General features: G+C 40.8%; 1 protein-coding gene across 12 annotated transcripts in view; it reads right to left on the bottom strand.

Moving 5' to 3' along the window:
* Positions 1–20,210, bottom strand: part of QKI (QKI, KH domain containing RNA binding) — a 224,014-nt gene that overhangs the window by 7,238 nt on the left and 196,566 nt on the right. For 4 of the 12 annotated variants that reach the window (XM_040350622.1, XM_040350625.1, XM_040350624.1 and 1 more), the window contains 2 exons: positions 11,857–11,944; positions 8,835–9,134 (listed from right to left, as the gene is read on the bottom strand). In XM_040350622.1, coding sequence (XP_040206556.1) covers positions 8,835–9,134; positions 11,857–11,944 — 388 coding nt within the window. Of the gene's footprint in view, positions 1–5,554; positions 5,690–8,834; positions 9,135–11,856; positions 11,945–20,210 lie in introns of all 12 variants that reach the window. The other 8 variants (XM_040350616.1, XM_040350620.1, XM_040350619.1 and 5 more) reach the window with 5 other exon arrangements.

The raw sequence follows: 20,210 nt of genomic DNA, 5'->3' as shown, positions 1-20,210 counted from the left end.
TCTAGAGCAGGCCTTTTCTGGCCCTGTTTACATGAAACAATCAGTATTTTTTGCTAGAAAATTACTCTGAACACCCAAACATATTTTTAAAGCAAAGATCCTAGAAAATAAAATGATGGGATTTGCAATTTTTATGCTACATGGTATTTGCCCAGCACTTTTTCAAACTGCATTTTTTTGTGAAAAAATAAACTTTTTTGAATAAAAAAAACAAAAAAAAAAAACAAACAAACACCACACAAACCAATTTTTAAAATAAAATATAAAACATGTTACGCCAAGTAAATCGATACCAAAAAATGTCACGCGACAAGCGACGGCAATTTTACTATCCACAGGCGACGCTTTAAAAGGCTTTATAGGTTGCCACTTTAAATTTACAGAGGAGATCTGGTACTAGAATAACTGCCCATTATCGGATGTTCGCAGCGATATCTCACATGTGTGGGACGACCGTTGTTTGCGTGAATATCAGACCGAAGTGCGCGTTCGCCTTCATGCGTGAGCATGGAGGGACAGGGGCACTTTAATTATTCATTTATTTTATTTTTTCACTGTTGCTTTAAATTAATATTTGTATCACTTTTATTGTTGTCTCAAGGAATGTAAACATCTTTGTGCTAGCAATAGACTTTATGAGCGATCTGGTGTACCCAAATCCCACCTCTGCACTTAATATTAAAAACACCAAGATCAGTGGTTTTGAATGCTTTTTTTTTAAAGGATGCCATTGACATCTGGGTAAACTGAAAGGGATGTCAGGTCATCACTTTCTGGGTTACTATAGCAAAGATTCTATCAAAGTCGCTTCTGGTTTGTTTAGCTGTCCGACCAGCCGGTGCACACGCCGGCTGGTTGCTCGAGTTTCCTAGTGGGACGGGACATCCCAAGCAAGCTGTGAAAGGCAGGAGTCCCCCTCTCGCTGCTTGTAAAAGCAGTTCAGCGGCTAGGTCTAGGTCAGATTTTGCAGGGAACAGGCACACAAATGATGCAGGTGTGTGCTGGGTCTATGTTAGAGACAGCGTTAGAGGTCAGTGGGCCCCACCCTCCCAAGGGGATCAGTGTGTGAAGGGAGCTGTGAGGTTCATATGCCACCATATTGTCCAGGTCAGGGCAGACCAAAGCCAGAGCCTTCGAGGAAGTAGCAGCTGGGAGCTGCAGGAGAAACAGCCAAGCTGTCAAAGGTACAGCGCCTGTGTGTTTGATAGTCTGGAGGACCAAGGCATGAGGCCTGAGCAGTGAAGCTGCAAAGAGAGCCACGGGGCTGATTTCTATGTTTTGTTGCATTGATGGCGAGAACCCCCTGCGTGGGAAACTATTCAAGTGTGAACGTTGCTTTACACTTGAATAGCTTTGTTTTACATAAAAGTGGGCAGAAAAAGCCCTAAAACATATTTGTGGCCTGAATTAACTGGCTGTTTGACACTACCAATGAGCTACAAATTCCAACTTGTCACAAATGGTGGAGGAATGCCAGGACTCATAGAAAACGGTAGACCCTCTCATGCCTAAAACCGTGAGTTGCCAGAGATGGTCTGTTTGTGCTTTGCTGTGTGAGCAGCTAGAAGTGTATTGTCTTGCAGCCTTATAGAGACAGTACATCAACATTTTTTTCTGGAGAACTGTGTGTCCATGACTGCATAGATGGGTGCTGTTGCCCATGGCAACGAAGGAATGAACTGTGCAGTTGACTTTATACAGCCTATGTTACCTGCGGAATCATATTGAGAACTTCCTGGCTGAATTTGAGCATATAGCTTCATTCAAAGCATGGCCCACAGGCCGCTGGGCTGAGTTGCTACAGTCTTTCCTGCCAGCGTAGTTCCAGGAAGTGTACTGTTTGATGGGCTGTGACAAGGATAACTGACAAGTACAAAGCAGCAATCCAGTCTGGAGAGAGCTAGGAAAGCTTTGCTGGGAGTGCATGGTCTCCCAGGGCAACAAGAAGAAGTATCATCTGGGTGATGGAGCTGGAGTGAAGAGGTGGCTCATCGTCCCCACAAAGAGGGCTGGGATGTCCGAAAACTTGTGACACCTAGCAGGATGTCTGTGGTTTCATCCGGTGGCTGCATGGGGAGATGCTATCAGAGAAATGCCAAATCAAGTGGTAAGACTGTTCCTGATAAAAATGTAAAGGGATTGTTTTTGAGTTTAATACTGGTGAAGTGGTTGGAAGTTTGGTGAGGAGATCTGCTTCCAAGAAGGACTTGCTGCTGTGTAGTACCCTGTATAGTGAGGAAACACGGGGTAAAACTGAGTATAATGTTTTGCTTAATAATGAGGTTAACAATGTTCAGGTAAATAGTGAGTTAATACAGCCTGCTGAAAATGCAAATGTGTATGTACTGCATGAAGCACTGCCAGTGCACGGTGGAATTGCAACCCAATGACGTCTGAAGATGAGTTAATGCAGGGCTTGACAAATTTGCTTGGAATCTAGGAGCCAGCTAAAAAAAATTAGGAGCCAGGAATGTGCCCCGTCCCGCCGAGCTTGCACGCACGCAGAAGCAAACGCATATGTGAGTAGCGCCCACATATGAGAGCGATGTTCAAACCACACCTAAGGTATCGCCACGATTGGTAGAGCGAGAGCAATAATTCTAGCCCTAGACCTCCTCTGTAACTCAAAACATGCAACCTGTAGATTTTTTTTTAAACAACGCCTATGGAGATTTTAAAGGGTAAAAGTTTGTCGCTATTCCACGAGCGGACGCAATTTTGAAGCATGACATGTTGAGTATCAATTTACTCGGCGTAACATCATCTTTCACAATATAAAAAAAAACTGGGCTAACTTTACTGGTGTCTTATTTTTTAATTAAAAAAGTATATTTTTTCCCCCAAAAAGTGCGCTTGTAAGACCGCTACACAAATACGGTGTGATAGAAAGTATTGCAACGACCGCCATTTTATTCTCTAGGGTGTTAGAATAAAAAACATATATCATCTTTGGGGGTTCTAATTAGAGGGAACTAGATGGCAGTGAAAACAGACAGGGGAAGCTCCATTAGCATTGCTGGTTGTATTGTCATACCAACGGCCATCACAAGATGGCGCCAGATCACAGAAAGAAAGTGTAGGCCTGCAGAATGCCGCAAAGCCGTGGCCTTAATTACCGGCCGTCGCGGCCAGACACGATCGTGCAGCGGGGGCACACTGAGACACAGGATGCCCCAGGCGCCAGCTCGCCAATTCTAGTCGCAATGGCGACCTGGCGCCCAGGGTTTGCCGAACCCCGAGTTAATGCAATGTGATCTTAACCACTTTGCAAGTGGTTTACCGGGTTTTGGCTGAAGGTATCAGTCATAACCCCAGTTTTTTTTTCAGCCAGCGGCTGGCTCAGAGTGGCTCATGAACCACTGAAATGCTTTCAGAAGCAGAAGGGGCCACCTCTTTTTGACCCCAGATTTCTCCATAAAGAGGACCAGTCATCCTTATTTCTATTACAAGGGATGTCTACATTCCTTGCAATAGGAAAAAAAAGGATAAAAAAAAGGGACAGCGTAAAAAAAAGAAAAAGAAAAAAAGTAAAGTGCCCCCACCCCTTCCTGCTCACATGCAAGAACGCATACTTAGGTCATACACGCATAAGGAAAGGGTGTTTGCACCACATCTCGCGTATCGCCACGACAGTGCGCTAGACCTCCGTAACTGTACATTTTTTAAAGCGTCGCCAATGGAAATTTTTAAGTACCGTACTTTGTCGCCATTCCACGAGCGTGTGCAATTTTAAAGCATGACATGTTTGGTTTCTATTTACTCGGCGTAACATCTTTCATATTTTACAAAAAAACTTTGGATATATATTGGGTTTCATTTTTTTTTTTATTCATTAACCACTCCAGCTCCGGAAGGTTTTACCCACTTCCTGACCAGGCCATTTTTTCCGATACAGCATTGCGTTATTTTAACTGACAATTGCGTTGTTCACGCAACGTTGTACCCAAACACAATTGGTGTCATTTTTTCCCCCCACAAATAGAGCTTTCTTTTGGTGGTATTTGATCACCTCTGCGGTTTTAATTTTTGGCGCTATAAAAAATAAAAATAAAAACACAGTATTTTGTACTTTTTGCTATAATACATATCCAAAAAATATATACATATATATATATATATATATATATATATATATATATATATATATATATAAAAAGATTTATTCATCACTTTACATTTAAAAAAACAAACAATCGCAATAAGCTTATATTGATTGGTTTGCGCAATATGTATAGCGTCTACAAAATAGGGAATAGATTTACGAACTTCTGCAATTTTTAGCAGGACGGCAACATTGCGGCGGACAAATCTGCCCCTATTTAACACTCTTTGGGGGCCAGTGAACATTACTACATTGATCAGTGCTATAACATGCACTGGTCAATGTATAAATTACACGACAGGGAAGGGGTTAACACTAGGGGATGATCAAGAGGTTAACTGCGTTCCCTGGGTGTGTTCTTACTGTAGAGGGCATGGGCTGCCAGAGACATGACAGAAAATCGTGAACAGCAGATCTCTGAGACATATCCTGTCAGAACAGGAATAGCCTTTTTTACATAGGCAGATTCCCGTTCTGCCTGTGTACTGCGATTGCCGCGGGCACCCACATGTACGGCGGTTCGCGCAGGAGAGCGCTGCAGTTTAACTGTGGCTGCTGGTCGGCTAAAGTGGTTAAAATGCATTTTCCCCCAAAAAATTGTGTGTGAAAAACCGCTCCGCAAATACCATGCGACCAAAAAATTGCAACAATCACCATTTTTTTCTCTATGGTGTCCGTTAAAATATATATATATTTGGAGGTTATAAGGAATTTTCTAGCAAAAAATACTGATTTAAACCTGTAAACAAAAAGTGCTAGAAAAAGCTTGGTCTTCAAGTGGTTAAAACAAACTGGGATGCGTGGAGCAAGAAAGTACTTGTGTTACTGGATGAAGTGTGGTGTAAAAATAGGGTGGACACTATTTCTGCTGTGCCAGAAGGGTTTGCTGAACAGCCTATAAACCATGGTGTGTTGGCTGCTGCAGAGATTAACCCTCATGACAGAAGGTCTGAGTGAGCATAAACGCACAGCAGAAATTTTGCCCACAACGCATAAAGGAGTTGATGATGTAGTGTATCTTGTGATGAAAGACATGCTCAAAGAAATGTTAGGATCATGGACTGTACAGCCAGTGTATATCTTGCTGTCCTCTCCTGGGTCAGGAGAACTTGTACCACTGGGTACTGCTATTGGAGCTGGATATTACAGACTGTACTGGGCAGAGATAGCCAATAGTGGAGTTATATGATGCAATGTTTGGTGTTAATGTGGAAGATGTCTCACAGTGTGCTGGATTGCTTCATACTGATGTTGTGCATGAGAAGCACTCTGGAGCACTGTTGGACAGTTCAGAGGCATTGAAAATACCAGAGGTAACAAAAATGGTTAAAGAGATTGCTGTGAAAAAATGTGGTGAAAAATGTTTGTTGGTAGGACAGTCACTATTGGAGTGTTGGACAACATGGGACGATGTGAAATTTTGGGAAGGTCCCATAGGGAGTAACTGCTTGCCTGTATGTGGTCCCTCCTCAGACACTGTCCTAGCAAGCAATGGGACAAGAGATCCTGATGATGATATTGAAAATAATGAGTTGTGGTTTTCTGAGAAATTGGTTGCCAAGGGTAACCACCCAGGTATTCGCGAACCTGAAAAACAGATGGTGCTGGTTAAGGTTGATACAGGTAGTGAGGGGTGGGGGGGGGTGGGTTCCCTGACATATGATAGAAGTAGGCCCCCTACAGTTCCGGGAGAGCAGTCCTGGGGATGGTAGAAAAATCAGTGGGACCCCAAGGGTTAGGAAGAAGTGCTTGTGGAAGCACACCCAGAAAAAGTTGTGGGTAGAGTGCCTCTTTAGAAAGAAGGTCAGATAGGTTTGGACCCCTGGGGGCGGTAGCAGGCACAGAGATGCCAGTAGAAAGAGTGGGTGTGTTTCTCCCTCCGATGCGAAACAAGGGGGTTGGAGGGAGGTGATATGTAGCAGGTCGAGCCCATGCCACTGCTTAAAATGGCAGTCTAGGCCAGATTTTGCAGGAAACAGGCACACAAATGATGCAGGTGTGTGCTGGGTTTATGTTAGAGAGTTAGAGGTAAGTGGCTCCACCCTCCCGAGGGGGTCAGTGTGTGAAGGGAGCTGTGAGGTGCATGTCACACTGTACTGTCCAGGTCAGGTCAGAGAAAGGCCTGAGCCTGTGAGGATGTAGCAGCTGGGAGTTGCAGGAGAAACAGTCGTGGACACACATATACAGTATACGAGATAAATTTTGATCATGTCTAGTCAATACTAACTTAGGTTGCTACAAAAAGGATAGATCACAAAATTCTGAATATCAGTGGCTTTGGAGAATTTACAAAACATACATAGATTTTGCTCACTTGGCTCTCGAGGGACGTTATTTTTATCCTCAAATGAGGGGGCGAAATATTGTGGTAGGAACCAATATTGTTGAGCCTGAACATTTTACTTAGTAAACAAGCCCAGAGCAAGCATACATGACAGGGGTAAAGATTTTCCAGGCTCCATGCTTGCTACAGGTCAGTGATTAAATTAGGCATAAAGCCAAGATTAGGATGCAAGTCTGCACAGTTGATAACAGGTTAGTAATGACAGTTTCTATATTTCTATGCAATCAGGGAAATTTTAAGTGGTTCTACAGGCATGACGAATTTTACCTTAAAGGGACAAGTTCAACTTCACAAAAAAAAAAAATGCAAATTTTTTTCTTGGTAAAAAAAAGTGCATTTATTATTTTTTGTAATTGACCTGTAAAGCATTTGCACCCACGATAAGCAGATCGTAATGCCACGGTCCTGCAAACCGTCCATCTACCTCCGATACGGCCGAACAATTACATTGCCTGTCCGGCAGATTTTGACAGCTAGCAGGGGGGGGGGGGGGGGGGTCCCCTGCTAGCTGTCAGAATGGGGGATTGGTGCATCTGTAACATGTTGTTACAACCTGAATAAGGGTGCACCATGTTACAAAAGGTAACCTTATTCTTTAATGCATATACCCGAGTCTTATCTCAATCCAGCGCTGTGCCTGAGAGCAGTTGCTCTCTCCTCCTCTCAGGACTCAACGAGAGCAGTGGAAGCCATTGGTCCATGCTGCTGTCAATCAAATCATGTTACAAAGGAGCAGGGTGGATCAAGGCAGTGTCTGCCTATAGACACACACAGGCCAGCTCGGGAGTGAGCCCGCAGGTGCGCACCCAAAGGAAGCCGTTTTCTATAGAGGCACACTGAGAAGGGGAGGAGCCGAGATCGCTTTTGGGGAACCTGAGAAGAAGTGGTTTGGGGCAGCACTGTGCAATAGCATTGCACACAGCAGGTAAGTTTAGCTTTACAATTACTTTAAGTTTTCATTCCTAAAAGACAAATTTGTTGCAAAAACAATACTGAACAGTTTTAATAAAGAAGTCATCACTGCATATTGTTATTGGCTCACAACTGGGTTCATGTCAACAGCTTTGATTCTAAATATACTGATTTTAGTTTACATTTTTTCTGCCTAAACCATAACATTTGTTTACCAAATAAAAAATAATAATACCATAAATGCATAATCATAGTTCAAATAGTTGTATATGTTTATGTGTGTCTATATTTTAACACTTGTTTAATAAGAACAAAACCAAATATTATTTAGCTAAGAATGGCTAATTGTTAACTTTATTATGTACATTTTTTTTTATTAATGTAATTCTATGACAAGGAGATTAGTTCAATAATGTGTGAACAATAAATCAAAGAATGTCAGAAAATGCAGAATTCCTATGGTGCATTAAACCCCCTATTAGCTTTTAGGAGTTTTTTCCCCCCTCTACATGTTTGAGGACTAGTTTTCATGAATGCACTCCTTTAGCATTAACCCCAAAGACGCGCTTTAAAAGTATTCAGGGAACTACACTTGTGTTGCACTGGTCAACCGTATAAATATTGCGGATGCATTATCAGGCTCCTGCAGACTTTTCCTGTAGCCCTGTTTCATACCTTTGTACGGCTGTCAGTTTCAGAGCTGCAGGAAGAGTGATTAAACTATGAGGGCACAGATCAGCACACTTGTATTCCATTGAGAACTACAAGTCGTAGTCTGTACATCCGCACTGCACTTAATACAATCCATAAACATTGAGGGCTTTTTCACAGCATGTCAGAAAGGGCATATAGAAAAACAACTGATTTCAATGTACCCTGTTCACTCCACACCACACAGGTGAATTGTGGAGCACTACATATAAAAAATGCAGTATGCCTGCATTTTTACGCAGCAAACCTCACCACAGCAGGCTGCAATGCGGTGCGCTGCAGGGAGTTGAATGAAGTGTCATTTTTGGACACTTTAATAAAGTTAAAGTTTGAGGGAAAAAGTAAACAGTGCAACACATTGCCTCTCACCACCTCTACACAACACGCACTAGTGTGTTTGCAGTATGGACTGGTGGATCTTTCAGAAGCTGTATTACAAGATTTCAGGGGCCTCAATCTTTTTGACCTATTACTTTACCAATTACACAGGCAGCATGCAAACTGAGTAATGTGTGATTTTTTTTTTCCTGGGACGGAATCTGAGCTTAACCACTTGGGGATAACATTCAGTAAGAATGACTGTTCACTGGGAAATTGCATAGCATGGATTATTTTTAAAAAGTTACATAAAACCACATACCCCAACTTTATACAAATTGCAATCTTGCTATGTAATAGGATTATGGATAGCAGTATGCTTAGAGGTTATATAACAAATTACAGCATATTTTTGACAGAAAACAGTATAAAGTCACAAGATCTTACCTAAAACACCACTTGTTTCAATGGGATACTCGAGAATTGATGTTGCTGGAGAAAAGGTATAAGGATAGTCATATGGTGTGTAGATCAAGCCAGCTTCCGGACCTTGTTGGACTAGTGTTGCAGTAGGATGAGGGGATCCATTTGGCATGCAAGCGGCTGTCTGTATTTGTCTGATCAAAGGCATTAAGGTAGGGCCAGCTGGCGTAGGTGTACGCAGACCAGCTTGTGGCAGAACAGGCGCAGGCCCAGTGATAATCCGTGGGGCCTGACCTGTCGCTGCAAGAGAAAAGGCAAGGGCTGCTACAGTAAGCAAAGAAAAATTAGAAGGAAGTGTAGAAGCAGCAGTACAAAAAAAAAGGAAGGGTAGGAAATACATAAAAGGAAAAAAAAAAGGAGGAGGAATAGAAAATAAGCAGGAAGGAAGGGGGAAAAAATGAGAATCATTAGTTCATGCGCTCATCACACAAAGCACACCATTCAAATGCGAACAAGCTATCCCAGATCACCAGTGTGATTAAATGCAAACATGCTTCAATTGAGTGCAAATGCCTTACAGTAAGGTACTGCAAAAATGCCACAGATTACTGAAAAATCAGTATTTGGACAACACTGCAAACAGAAGTCACTGTAAAAAAATGGTTAGAAATGCCAGTGATTTTGCCAGAAAGAATGAAAAAAAAAAAAAGTAAGAAAAATGAAGTTCAGCAGTCACACGAAAAGGGACAGGTATATGTGATGCTGTTAAAATGGAAGATCAACACTGGGAAATAATTTAGGAGAATTATAGAGGGTTGCATTCCAAACTGTGCAATTCAAGTTATCTTTAAAGTCCATTACAAGGACAATGTCTAAAACATAGCATTAACAGAGCTACACACTGCTGTAGAAAATGTACAACTTCCTGCAATGGTTCAATTTGCCTCATTTTGGTAATGCCCCAATACTTCATGCAACAGAATGTAACACTTTGAAGGGCATCATACTTGCTCGTTTGTTAGCAGGAGTGAGATCTATAGATTTTAAACCTGCTACCACAAGGGAGCAGCTAGCAAACATTGAGCAGATTTCCAAGGATCATCTGCTATTTGTAACAGTATGAGTTTGGATACAATGCATTTCAGGAGACAAATGTATGCTTTCATTTTTAATCAATCTATACAGTAGCATGCATGCACAAAGATCAAGCACTAGCATCAATGAAATTCTAAAGCAGTAAAAGCATGCTAAACTGTGCGTCAAAAAAGAGAACAGAGATGGAAGTAGGCACTAAATGTCAAACAAAAACATGAGGAAGAAGCCAAACATTTACAGAACGTATTCGATGAAACGGTGCAAGAAAAGACCCAAGTGCTACTATGGGTAGCTGTATTTTGTACTTGGCACTTTTAACTGAATAAGGCTAGATGTGTTTTACATGAGTCTTTCTAAAATACGCATCACAGAACAGTTAAGCGTGGTCAGCAAACTGAATACCAAAAGGCATTATAAAGCTGATGCCTTAAAAAAATAATTGTAGTTACTACAACTACAAGGTATAAAACCCCCGTCAAATACAGTCAAAATATTTTATTCGGTGCAGCCACTCTCTCCTGCATCCCACATCTATAGGTAAAACCAGTGATAGAAGAGCAAGTACCACTTCTTCAGAACTGAAGTTTGGTAGCTGCTTTTATCACATTCTCACATCAGGCCTGCTCAGTATAAGGCTCCTTTTTACACTGAGGTGGGTGGGCGTTGATGGTAAAAACGCTGCTAGTTTTAGTGGCGCTTTACCGTAGTTTTAGCGGCGCTATTCGGCCGCTTTAACCCTCGCTAGCAGCGAAATAAATTGTTAAATGCGCCCGTATAGTGCAGCTGCCAAATCACTTTGCAGGCTCTTCGGCTGCAGTACCCATTCATTTCAGGTATACACCGCTCCTCCACCGCCCCAAAGATGCTGCTTGCAGGACTTTTTTTGAATGTCCTGCCAGCGTAGTGCCCCAGTGTGAAAGCACTCTGGCTTTCACACTGGGACTGCAGGGGAGGTGTTTTGAAAAATGTCCCTGTGTGAAAGGGGTCCAAATGTATATCGGAATGCTGGGGTCCATCCTGTGCTCCATCTCCTAACCCTAAAGTCTGGAACATGTAAAATAAACAGCCTTGCACAATGTAAAATTTTCTCCTTCACTTAGAAACTGCAATTTTTCCTCCCCTGAAAACATTGGGGTTGCGAGACTGTCAGTAGCACCCCATTCATTTCAAGGGCTTGTTCACATGAGTGGCTTGTGTGAGGTAAAAGCAGGTGGTTGAAGCATGGTTTCACCACTCCAGACCGTCAGGATAAATACAGAAGTGCCATTTTATTTTGGTGGTATTTATTCACCACTGTTTTTTTTATTTTTTGCTAAAAACACCAATATGAAAAAATAAAAAAGGTTTTAGTCTGTCATATTTGTAAATAAGTTGTTTTTCTCCTTCCCAAATCCTTATCTTCTTTAGTAAGCTATACTGAATGATGAACAGGGCATTACATAAAAATGCTGTCCCTCGGGCTCATCTCTTCCTCGGTCATTGCGCTTCATGCCAAGAAGCTAGCAGCGTATTGGAGGAGCTAGGCTTGCAGTATGCCTTAGTTACCCACATTACAGCATGATGTACTGTATCATTGTTGATTATGTAACAAAGCTCATTGTAGAATAAAAAAAAAAAGTCATTTGGTGATGATGCAATTTTCTTGTCCACATTGATCCGCATCTGGCCAGGGCACCAACATCTGCTGGTGAAGCTACAAGTCCGCCTGGAGCATTGTTTTTTTTTTATATGGTCCTTGAGGACTCCTTAAAGCCAAACAATCTGGATCACCCATTTCAAACCAAAGTCTAATTATCCTGATAAGTTTGCTTTACTTTTTGTTTATGCAAACTGGTATTTTTCAGAATTTTTCTTCCCATAAATTTTAGGGCACCTAATAGAAAACACTAAACATCTACCAATAGAAAACACAGTTGGGGGGGGGGGGGGGGGGTGGGGAGATGCCGCTTACGTGATTTTAAGTTAGCGTCCCTGTAGGTGCCATTTAGGATGGCCAGTTCCATCAACTGCATCTTTTTTAAACTGTCTTCACCTTCCGCCTGCAAATACAGAGGGGGGAAAAAAAAGTCAGTAAATCTAGTACCTAAAGAATACTACATAAAAGTATAAAAGTTTCCTTTGTGGACTGAGTACCACAAACTGAAAACACCATTTTATTTTTCTTGTTCAAATATTTTATTGAGATGGTACAAAGTTCAATTAACAGAACAGAAAAAATTCAATAAAAACAGAGAGGAACAGCCCCATACATCAGTAAAAGGGGAGTTACAGGTAACATGTCCACAATAACCAGAGATGGTGAACGTGATCAATACAGGGTTTGTGATACAATAGGTCAATAATGTAGCAATGTGGGGTATGGATTAGAATATTTTTTGGACGTGCTGGAAAACTAAGTGGGCAAAGGACTCACGGTATCCATGGGCGACACCCGGGAATCAGGTTAAAGCATATTAGCAACAGTAGAAAGTGGGGGTGCGTGGGCAAGCAGGCAGCACTCCGCTATGGGAGACTAAATGTGTCAGACCAATTCGAGTGAACCGATTTATGGGTGAGATCCCGCTTATTTTATTCATTTTTAATATTCAATGCATGTTTACCAATCAACGTGTCCATCCTTTATTTTGTTGAGTAATCACTTTAGAAAACACCCCACTAGCATTTTTAGCCAACCATCTTAAGGGCAGATTTGTGAAGAATTTACTTCTTGGCATCCATCTGCGCATCTATCCTTAAGCCCCGTATACACGATCGGACTTTCCGTCAACAAAATGTGGGATAGCACGCTTTAACATTTTCCGACAACAAATGTGTGGTGTCAGATTATCCGCTTGTGTGTACACAAGTCAGTCGGGGAAAAAAAATCAAAAGTAGAAACATGCATGCTCAGAATCAATGCTAACCATGAAACCTTAGCAGAAGTTGCCCAACGGGTGGCACTAAAGAGCTGAAAAAACAAGTTTTGTGCTTGTTGGCCAACAATTCTTTGCCGTTTGTATGCAATACAAGTTCACGGCCAATGTCCTTCAGACAAAAATCTGATCGTGTGTATGAGGCTTTAGGCAGGAGTGCATGGCTGAGAGATCCCCTCTTCCCATTCTTCAGATGAAACGAAATAAAAATGTCCATGACTCCTGGGATGTATGACATCATTTGGCCTAGGCCAGAAACCAGGAAGCAACTGAAGATATCTAGCAGAAGGATTAAAATGCCCTAAAGTGTTACTAAACCCACAACAGTAAAATCAGTATGTATATGCAGTAAAGCATGCTGGTTATATTTACTGTGGAACATAAGGGGGTTAATCCTCTGCACTGTGTAAAACTGCTGTTTGATCCTGTCTTCTCGGTTCATGATGTCATCCCAGGCATGTGCATGTGAGTCTATCATTCCGCACAGCCAGATTGTGCAGAGAATGCACACTAAACTGTGCATGTTAAAGTGGATGAACAGCCTCAGATGATACACAGAGATGCACCAAATCTCCCTACATAGGTTGTATATGTATACCTGCTGTCTTCACATGTATATACCATTTAAAAAGATGAGATCATGTTAGGAGATTTTCTCTTCCTGGTTAACAGAGTGTGATGTCTGGGCATACAGCCAAGACAGCTAAAATTGCTGTTTGGAGGAAAGGCACACACCCCCTCTCATCATAGGCAGAGACTCTCGGAGGTGCTTTGTAATAGGACCTGCCCTCTGCTAAGCTTATTTAGCAACCTCCTCCTACAAAAAGATTCAGGCTGCTTTTGTCTAAAAAAAGTCAGAGAATTTGTCAGGAGTTCTCAAGCTGATAACAGAGGGCTCCAAACCATTCAGAGAGCCACAGGACTTGGCTCATTGAAAATAAATAACAAAATACTGCAGATTATATACTGTATGTGCCCAGCTTAAATTTCATGAATCGGGTTTACATCCACTTTAAGTTAAATACTACTAACCTTTAAGGGTATATACAATAAATAAATATTCATCCATTTAGCAACTACAAGAATATGAGAGTTTATCATTTATAGAAAGTGCTGGCATTTCCCTTTAGGGAATAACAAATGGTAAGCAGATGGCTTATTTGGAGTTCAGCAATCTGCACAACATTTAGCAGAAGAATAGTGAACTAGTGCGATAAATCATTTACGTTAAAGCGGATGTGCCATGGGAACAAAATATTAAAAGCCAGCAGCTACAAATACTGCAGCTGCTGACTTTTAATATTAGGACACTTACCTGTCCTGGAGTCCAGCGCCGATCGCAGCAGAGCACGAGCGATCGCTCGTCACTCTGCTGCTCCCCCCGCCATCCACGCTGAGGGAACCAGGAAGTGAAGCGCTGCGGCTTCACTGCCCGGTTCCCTACGGCGCATGCGCGAGTCGCGCTGGGCCCGCCGATTGGCTCACACGCTGTGTGCTGGGAGCCGAGTGTTCCCAGCACACAACGGGCGACAGACGGGATGTGACGGAATGCCCGTCTTTCGCCCGTAGCGTGTGGCCGGAAGTGGGTGCAAATACCTGTCTTTAGACAGGTGTCTGCACCCCCCTCCCCCCTGAAAGGTGTCAAATGTGACACCGGAGGGGGGGAGGGTTCCGATCAGCGGGACTCCACTTTAGGGTGGAGGACCGCTTTAATACAGTTGACCAGTCATTCAGTTGTAGTTTTATCATTGCAGTAGTCTTAACACTTTTCATCACTCTTAATCAACTGCTAAATTACAGCAAATAAACTAGATTAAGAGCAAAATTTACTCTCAAAGAGACATATTTTCATACCTTTGAAAACTAAGCATTTCAGTAGGACACCAAAGCTTTAAAATGCACCTGTGCAAAGACTATGAACATAAAAAGCATTTGCATAATCTTTAAAGGGTAAAATAGCTGTAAGGCAAGGCATCACTGACCTCTCTAGCTGCATGTATTATGAAAAAATGTATTCTCAAATATCACAAAGACTAGCTTTCAGTTGGGTTTTTGGGTTCTGACAGTATTTCTGTGCATTTGTGACCCCTGCACCTATAATCCTTGGAAGTCAATTTCAACAGATTTGCAAAAGGCTGCAACAGATCACTGAAGATGAGCCAGGTTTGCATCCCAAACAGAGGCATAATTAAGCGATCAGGATCAGGTCTCACTCTGTTTCAGCGCTAGTTTAAAACACCCAAATAAGGAGTTTATGATTTAATAAGTAACCTTGAAAATCTGTGATTGTATTTTTTACCTCTAACCTAACTCAATAGTGAAAAAATAAGTGGTGCTAAATTACACTCACGTGTATGGAACTCCAATAAAGTACAAAGATAAACCTAAAAATAAAATAAAGACAACTTCATACGCCGTACAATTTAAAAGTATCGCTATAAACATGATAACAATGTGATAATTCTAATTATTAGTGTAACAATATCACCCTGTGACAAGTGAAATAATACTACATTCAATAAAAAGTTCATAAGCATAATGAAATTCATCCAAAAAAGAGTTGATCCAGTGTAAACTTTTCTGATCTTCCACCACACCACTAAGTGCCAGTGATTCCGCTCCCTTTGGATAACACACTCACCAGATAGTTATTACCTTACACACTCGTGCTTGGCAAAAAATTGCTTTAAACCACACAGACAGGTTCAGCTGATCTCCGTAATCCAGCCGCAAGCATGCAAGTAGGATCTCTCCACATGTAAATAAAAAGTGCCTCCAAATAGTGTCACATTAAAGCCAGCAAGTAAAATCACAGCAACAACTCTTGGAGAAAACGTCTGTAGTAGTGTAAAGTGTGGTCAGAGCGGACCCGAGGTGTATGGCTTAGATATCACTCTCACCCGCTCCTCTACCTCAAACCGTTATTCTCTGATCTGGTGTCCAGCGTGAAGTGCTTACAGATGGTTGCTGTTTAGCCAGGCCCCCAACGTGTTTCGTCATACAGACTTATTCATGGGTATGGCCAAACGGCATGGCAACTCATCCTCTTATACCCCCCACGTGAACCACCGGCAGAGACTATTCTATGGCGCATTCACTCACCTCGTGTCCCCATGTCCACAGTATTTCAAACACCACGTCAGTACAAAATGGAACATAGATCCTTTCACAAGGAGCTACCATATTCACATAAAAAGTACTCTATTTTCATTTAGCTTACATATAATTTAACATATGGTATTGCACATAAGCACCGAGCCATGCTATAGCGCCAATATATAAATAATGAATGATTATTAACAAAATTCTAAAAAACGTATTCTAAAAAAAAAAGTAATACATTACATATCAAAAGGACGAATGACTAGTAATATTGCCTACTAGGTTATTGTACATGATTAATACAAATAAATAAAACTATATAAAATTATTATAAAAAGGGTATAGGAAGAAACAATTCTAGGAAGATAGGGCAACAATTTAATAACTATATTCAGCCACTGGTAGGCTGTCTAAGCAAGTTGTCCCATTAATTGTTTACCTCATATATTATGCATGCCTTATTGTTTCGTATGCAAAATATGTGCTCACCATAAGGTGCACTACTATAGTCAAAAACATTGTTTCCTATGCAAAATATGTGCTCACCATAAGGTGAGCCACTATAGTCAAAAACTCAGAACCACTCCTCATATAATTAAGCATTAAAATTACCTTCATATGTTAAAAGATCAAAATTGGACACTATCTCATGCTTCCATCCAGAGTAATCAGAAATTATTGATAAAACAATTGAGGTCTACCTCAATGTTCACGCCCCTAGGGAAGAGACATTTTAATAAAAAAATCCAGCAAGTTTCTCTTTGGGATAAGTCTCGTACTCTATTTGAACCCCTCCATCAAGGGAGAACACAGTTAATCCCACAGAATTGTAATAACGTGGGATCTTGATTGTGCTTTTCTTTAAAGTGTAGGGAGACGCTATGATATTTGAACCCCTTTTTTAAATTGGTTAGGTGCTCAGGTACTCGTATTTTTAAAAGTCGTTTTGCCCTCCCTACATAAAATAATCCACAAGGGCACCATAGTAGATACACTACATGTGAGGAATTGCATGTAACAAACTCATTTCAAAAGTTTCCTGATCACTATTCGTGATCCTAGACATACCTCTGTTGCTCACTTTAACAATTTTGCAGCAAATACATTTCCTACAAGAGTAAAATCCCTTAAGATCAATTTTTAATTGTCTAGGTGGATCTAAGTTTTTTTTAACCACCTGGTCGCCAAAATTTGGCACCCTCCTATATATGAATTTTGGTTGATTAGGCAATACTGCTCCCAAGTATCTATCCCTACATAAAATGTACCAATCATTTTTTGAAGATAGAAACTTGATATAAAGTCCCACTGATGTTGATCATTGGTACTTTGCGCTTTTTTTCTTAAAGCATTTATCCCTAGGAATATTTGCCATCTCCTGAATTGTTTTATTCAAAATATTTTCTCCATACCCCCCTCTGAATAAACTTCTCTTTATCCAAGCAGGGTGATGTCCACTTCTGATGGATAAATCGCTATTTTGATCTGTTGGTTTGAAGTATACCCTAGTGCTCAATACATTTAAATTATTTTCAATGGTCACATCCAGAAAATTGACAGTTTTATCGCTTATTTGATAATCCAAAACAATGTTGTTTGAATTGCTGTTCAAGCATCCCAAAAATTCAATCACAGATTGCTCCGACCCCTCCCAAATTAATAGGAGGTCATCTATGAATCTCCGGTAGAATTTTAAATTGGGGTCTTTGTTTACTAAAAACATGCCAATTTTCCCATTTGGCCATAAACAGGTTGCCGAGGCTGGGAGCAAATGTTGCTCTCATAGCCACGCCAACCTGCTGTGATAAAAACTGGCCACTGTACCAAAAATAGTTATGCGACATACAATAATCTAATGCTTGTCCAAGAAAACATTTTTGCATATGGAGAATGTCATCCCTTCTACTTAAAGGCCAATTGAATGCCAGTGATGCGTCCTCATGCTGTATAATGGTGTACAGTGAGCATACATCAGCGGTCACCAAATAAGCTGTGGAATTAGGGTCCAATTTAACCTCATCCAGCAGCTGCAGCAAATCTGACGTGTCCTTCAGATATGCTTTAGTGATCTTAACACTAAGTTGGAGGACTAAGTATTCTCCCAATCTTGCCGTTATCGACCCAATCCCATTAACTATTGGTTGAGCTGGAGGTTTTTGGGTATCCTTGTGGATTTTTGGCAAGACAAAATTACCGGAATTCTACATGCACTTGGACTAGATGATATTTTTTTCTTTAACATTCAAAGCATTGATGCTATATCCCCATTATATCAAAGAACTTAATTGAGCCTTATAGGGTTCTGTTGGATCAGAATAAAATCTTCTATAAGTGGACTGATTTTCCAATAAATCCATCAGTTGGTTGTGGTAAAAACATTTATTCATTACCCCCCCCCCCCTTATCTGTGTGTCAAACAAGACCCTCTTTTTCGGGGCCAGTTCCTCAATGTCTTTCAAAACCATGTTTTTAAAAACTTCAATAAAGTGGTTATTATAATTATGGAGGTTGAATATTGATTTCTTTTTAGGGCCACTATCTATTCTATTCAAAGTAACAACTATTCTATTTGTAGGGTAAACAGGATGACTTAAATACTTTTTCATATTTAAAGTCTGTACAAATTTGTGGGCGTCAATGTATACCATTAAATTTGTTCATAGTTTTCCTTGATGCACATTTTAAACCTAAATTTAATATATTTAATTCCATTTGATTGAGTTCAACCTCACTTAAATGATAAATTCCGGAATTGATGCGTCTCCTTTTTCTTGGATTGTTTGGATTTCCCTGCCCTACATCCCCTTCCTTCTCTTTAAAAAGGTGTTAGATCTAGATTTGGGTATTGTGATCCATTTCTTCCTCCCCCGTTCACTTGGTGAGGGTTCCTCCTCGGTGTCCCCCCTCCCACCTTGAAAATCTGTTGCACAATTAGCCTAGCTGCTTGTGTTTAGAACTGCCTACCTGTGTGACCAAATTGATAAATCTCTTATCTGGTGTTAGTTCATATTAAAAGGCAGACAGACTGCCAAGTTTCTGCTCTTCATAAAAAGTAAACAGAAAAGAAGCTGTCATTAATGTTCTTTGATAATTTTTTAAAACATCTTCACAATACCCATAGACAAGTGAATAGGGGCTTGTTTTACACAGTTCACTTGCCCACAGTACATTTACTGCAGGCAGGATCACGTGCATGTACATTACCAGCTGATAAGCAGCCAGGTTAATATGATCGCTATGCATAGCACAACGCTGAAAAGCAAAAAAAGACCGGGTCATAAAAGGGGTAAAAACGTTCCAGAGGTCAAGCTTGTTTAGAATATGTAAATACCTTACTGTGTATAGTCTGGGCACAGGTTTACTTTAAAATTCCTGACCCTTGGATGTGCATCTTAAAGAACACAACATACAGGGATATGGGAAATTATATACACGTACACCTGCACAGGTTGAACTGAATGGACTATTGTCTTTATTCAACCTTACCGACTATAACTATGTTAGTTGCGTCTTTTTTCTCAACACATTTCTTGCAAACGTGTCGACAATTTGCATCAAAACATTTGATGGTTTTGTGATCACGCCCCATTATCTTAGCAATTTCAAGAGTGCTGCATTCCTCTGAAAGACTTTACAACTTTTGACATTTCAGAGCCATTTAAATACCTTTTGTGGCCCATTTTGCACAGGCAAATACGCATCACCTGATATGCTTGAATCCAATAAGCATTTACGTTTATACAGCTTGGAGTTGGACATTATTCATAAAAATTATGATTTGGTCAAAATACTCTTTTGCCTAACAATTGTGCACACAGTATTGCTTGGGGGCTTTAAACTTTAGGCAAGATATGTGCAAAAAGGGAATAGTCCAGGCTAAGTGGTTAAGAAAAACTGTGTATACTTCCCAGATCAATGTATACAGTGTTTAAATAAAACATAAAACGTAGGAGGGCTGTGTGAATGAAGCTAAGAACGTTGCTAGCACTGCAGGAGTACAGGATACTTTATGCTAGGCTGATGGCATGAAGAAGCACTTTGACAAGAGTACTGCTGGGATTCAATACATGCTACGACTGTATGCACTTGATTATCAGACACAAAGCAGACCTCTTCAGCAACTATGAAAGTGCGAAAATGTGCAGTGAGAGCATGTATTTTTTTATTTTACAAATAAAAAATTTTATTTGCATTCTTTGATCTTACAAAGTCTTTAGTTTCACCCCTATGCTTAAGATTAAGCATGGAACAAAATTCTATGAAAGGCTATTGTTAAGAAAAATTCAGCAGC

Source organism: Rana temporaria, chromosome 4, assembly GCF_905171775.1.
Source record: "Rana temporaria chromosome 4, aRanTem1.1, whole genome shotgun sequence".
Classification (NCBI taxonomy): Eukaryota; Metazoa; Chordata; class Amphibia; order Anura; family Ranidae; genus Rana; species Rana temporaria.
The sequence above is the reverse complement of the archived record's forward strand: the minus strand, read 5'-3'. Positions and strand labels throughout refer to the sequence as shown.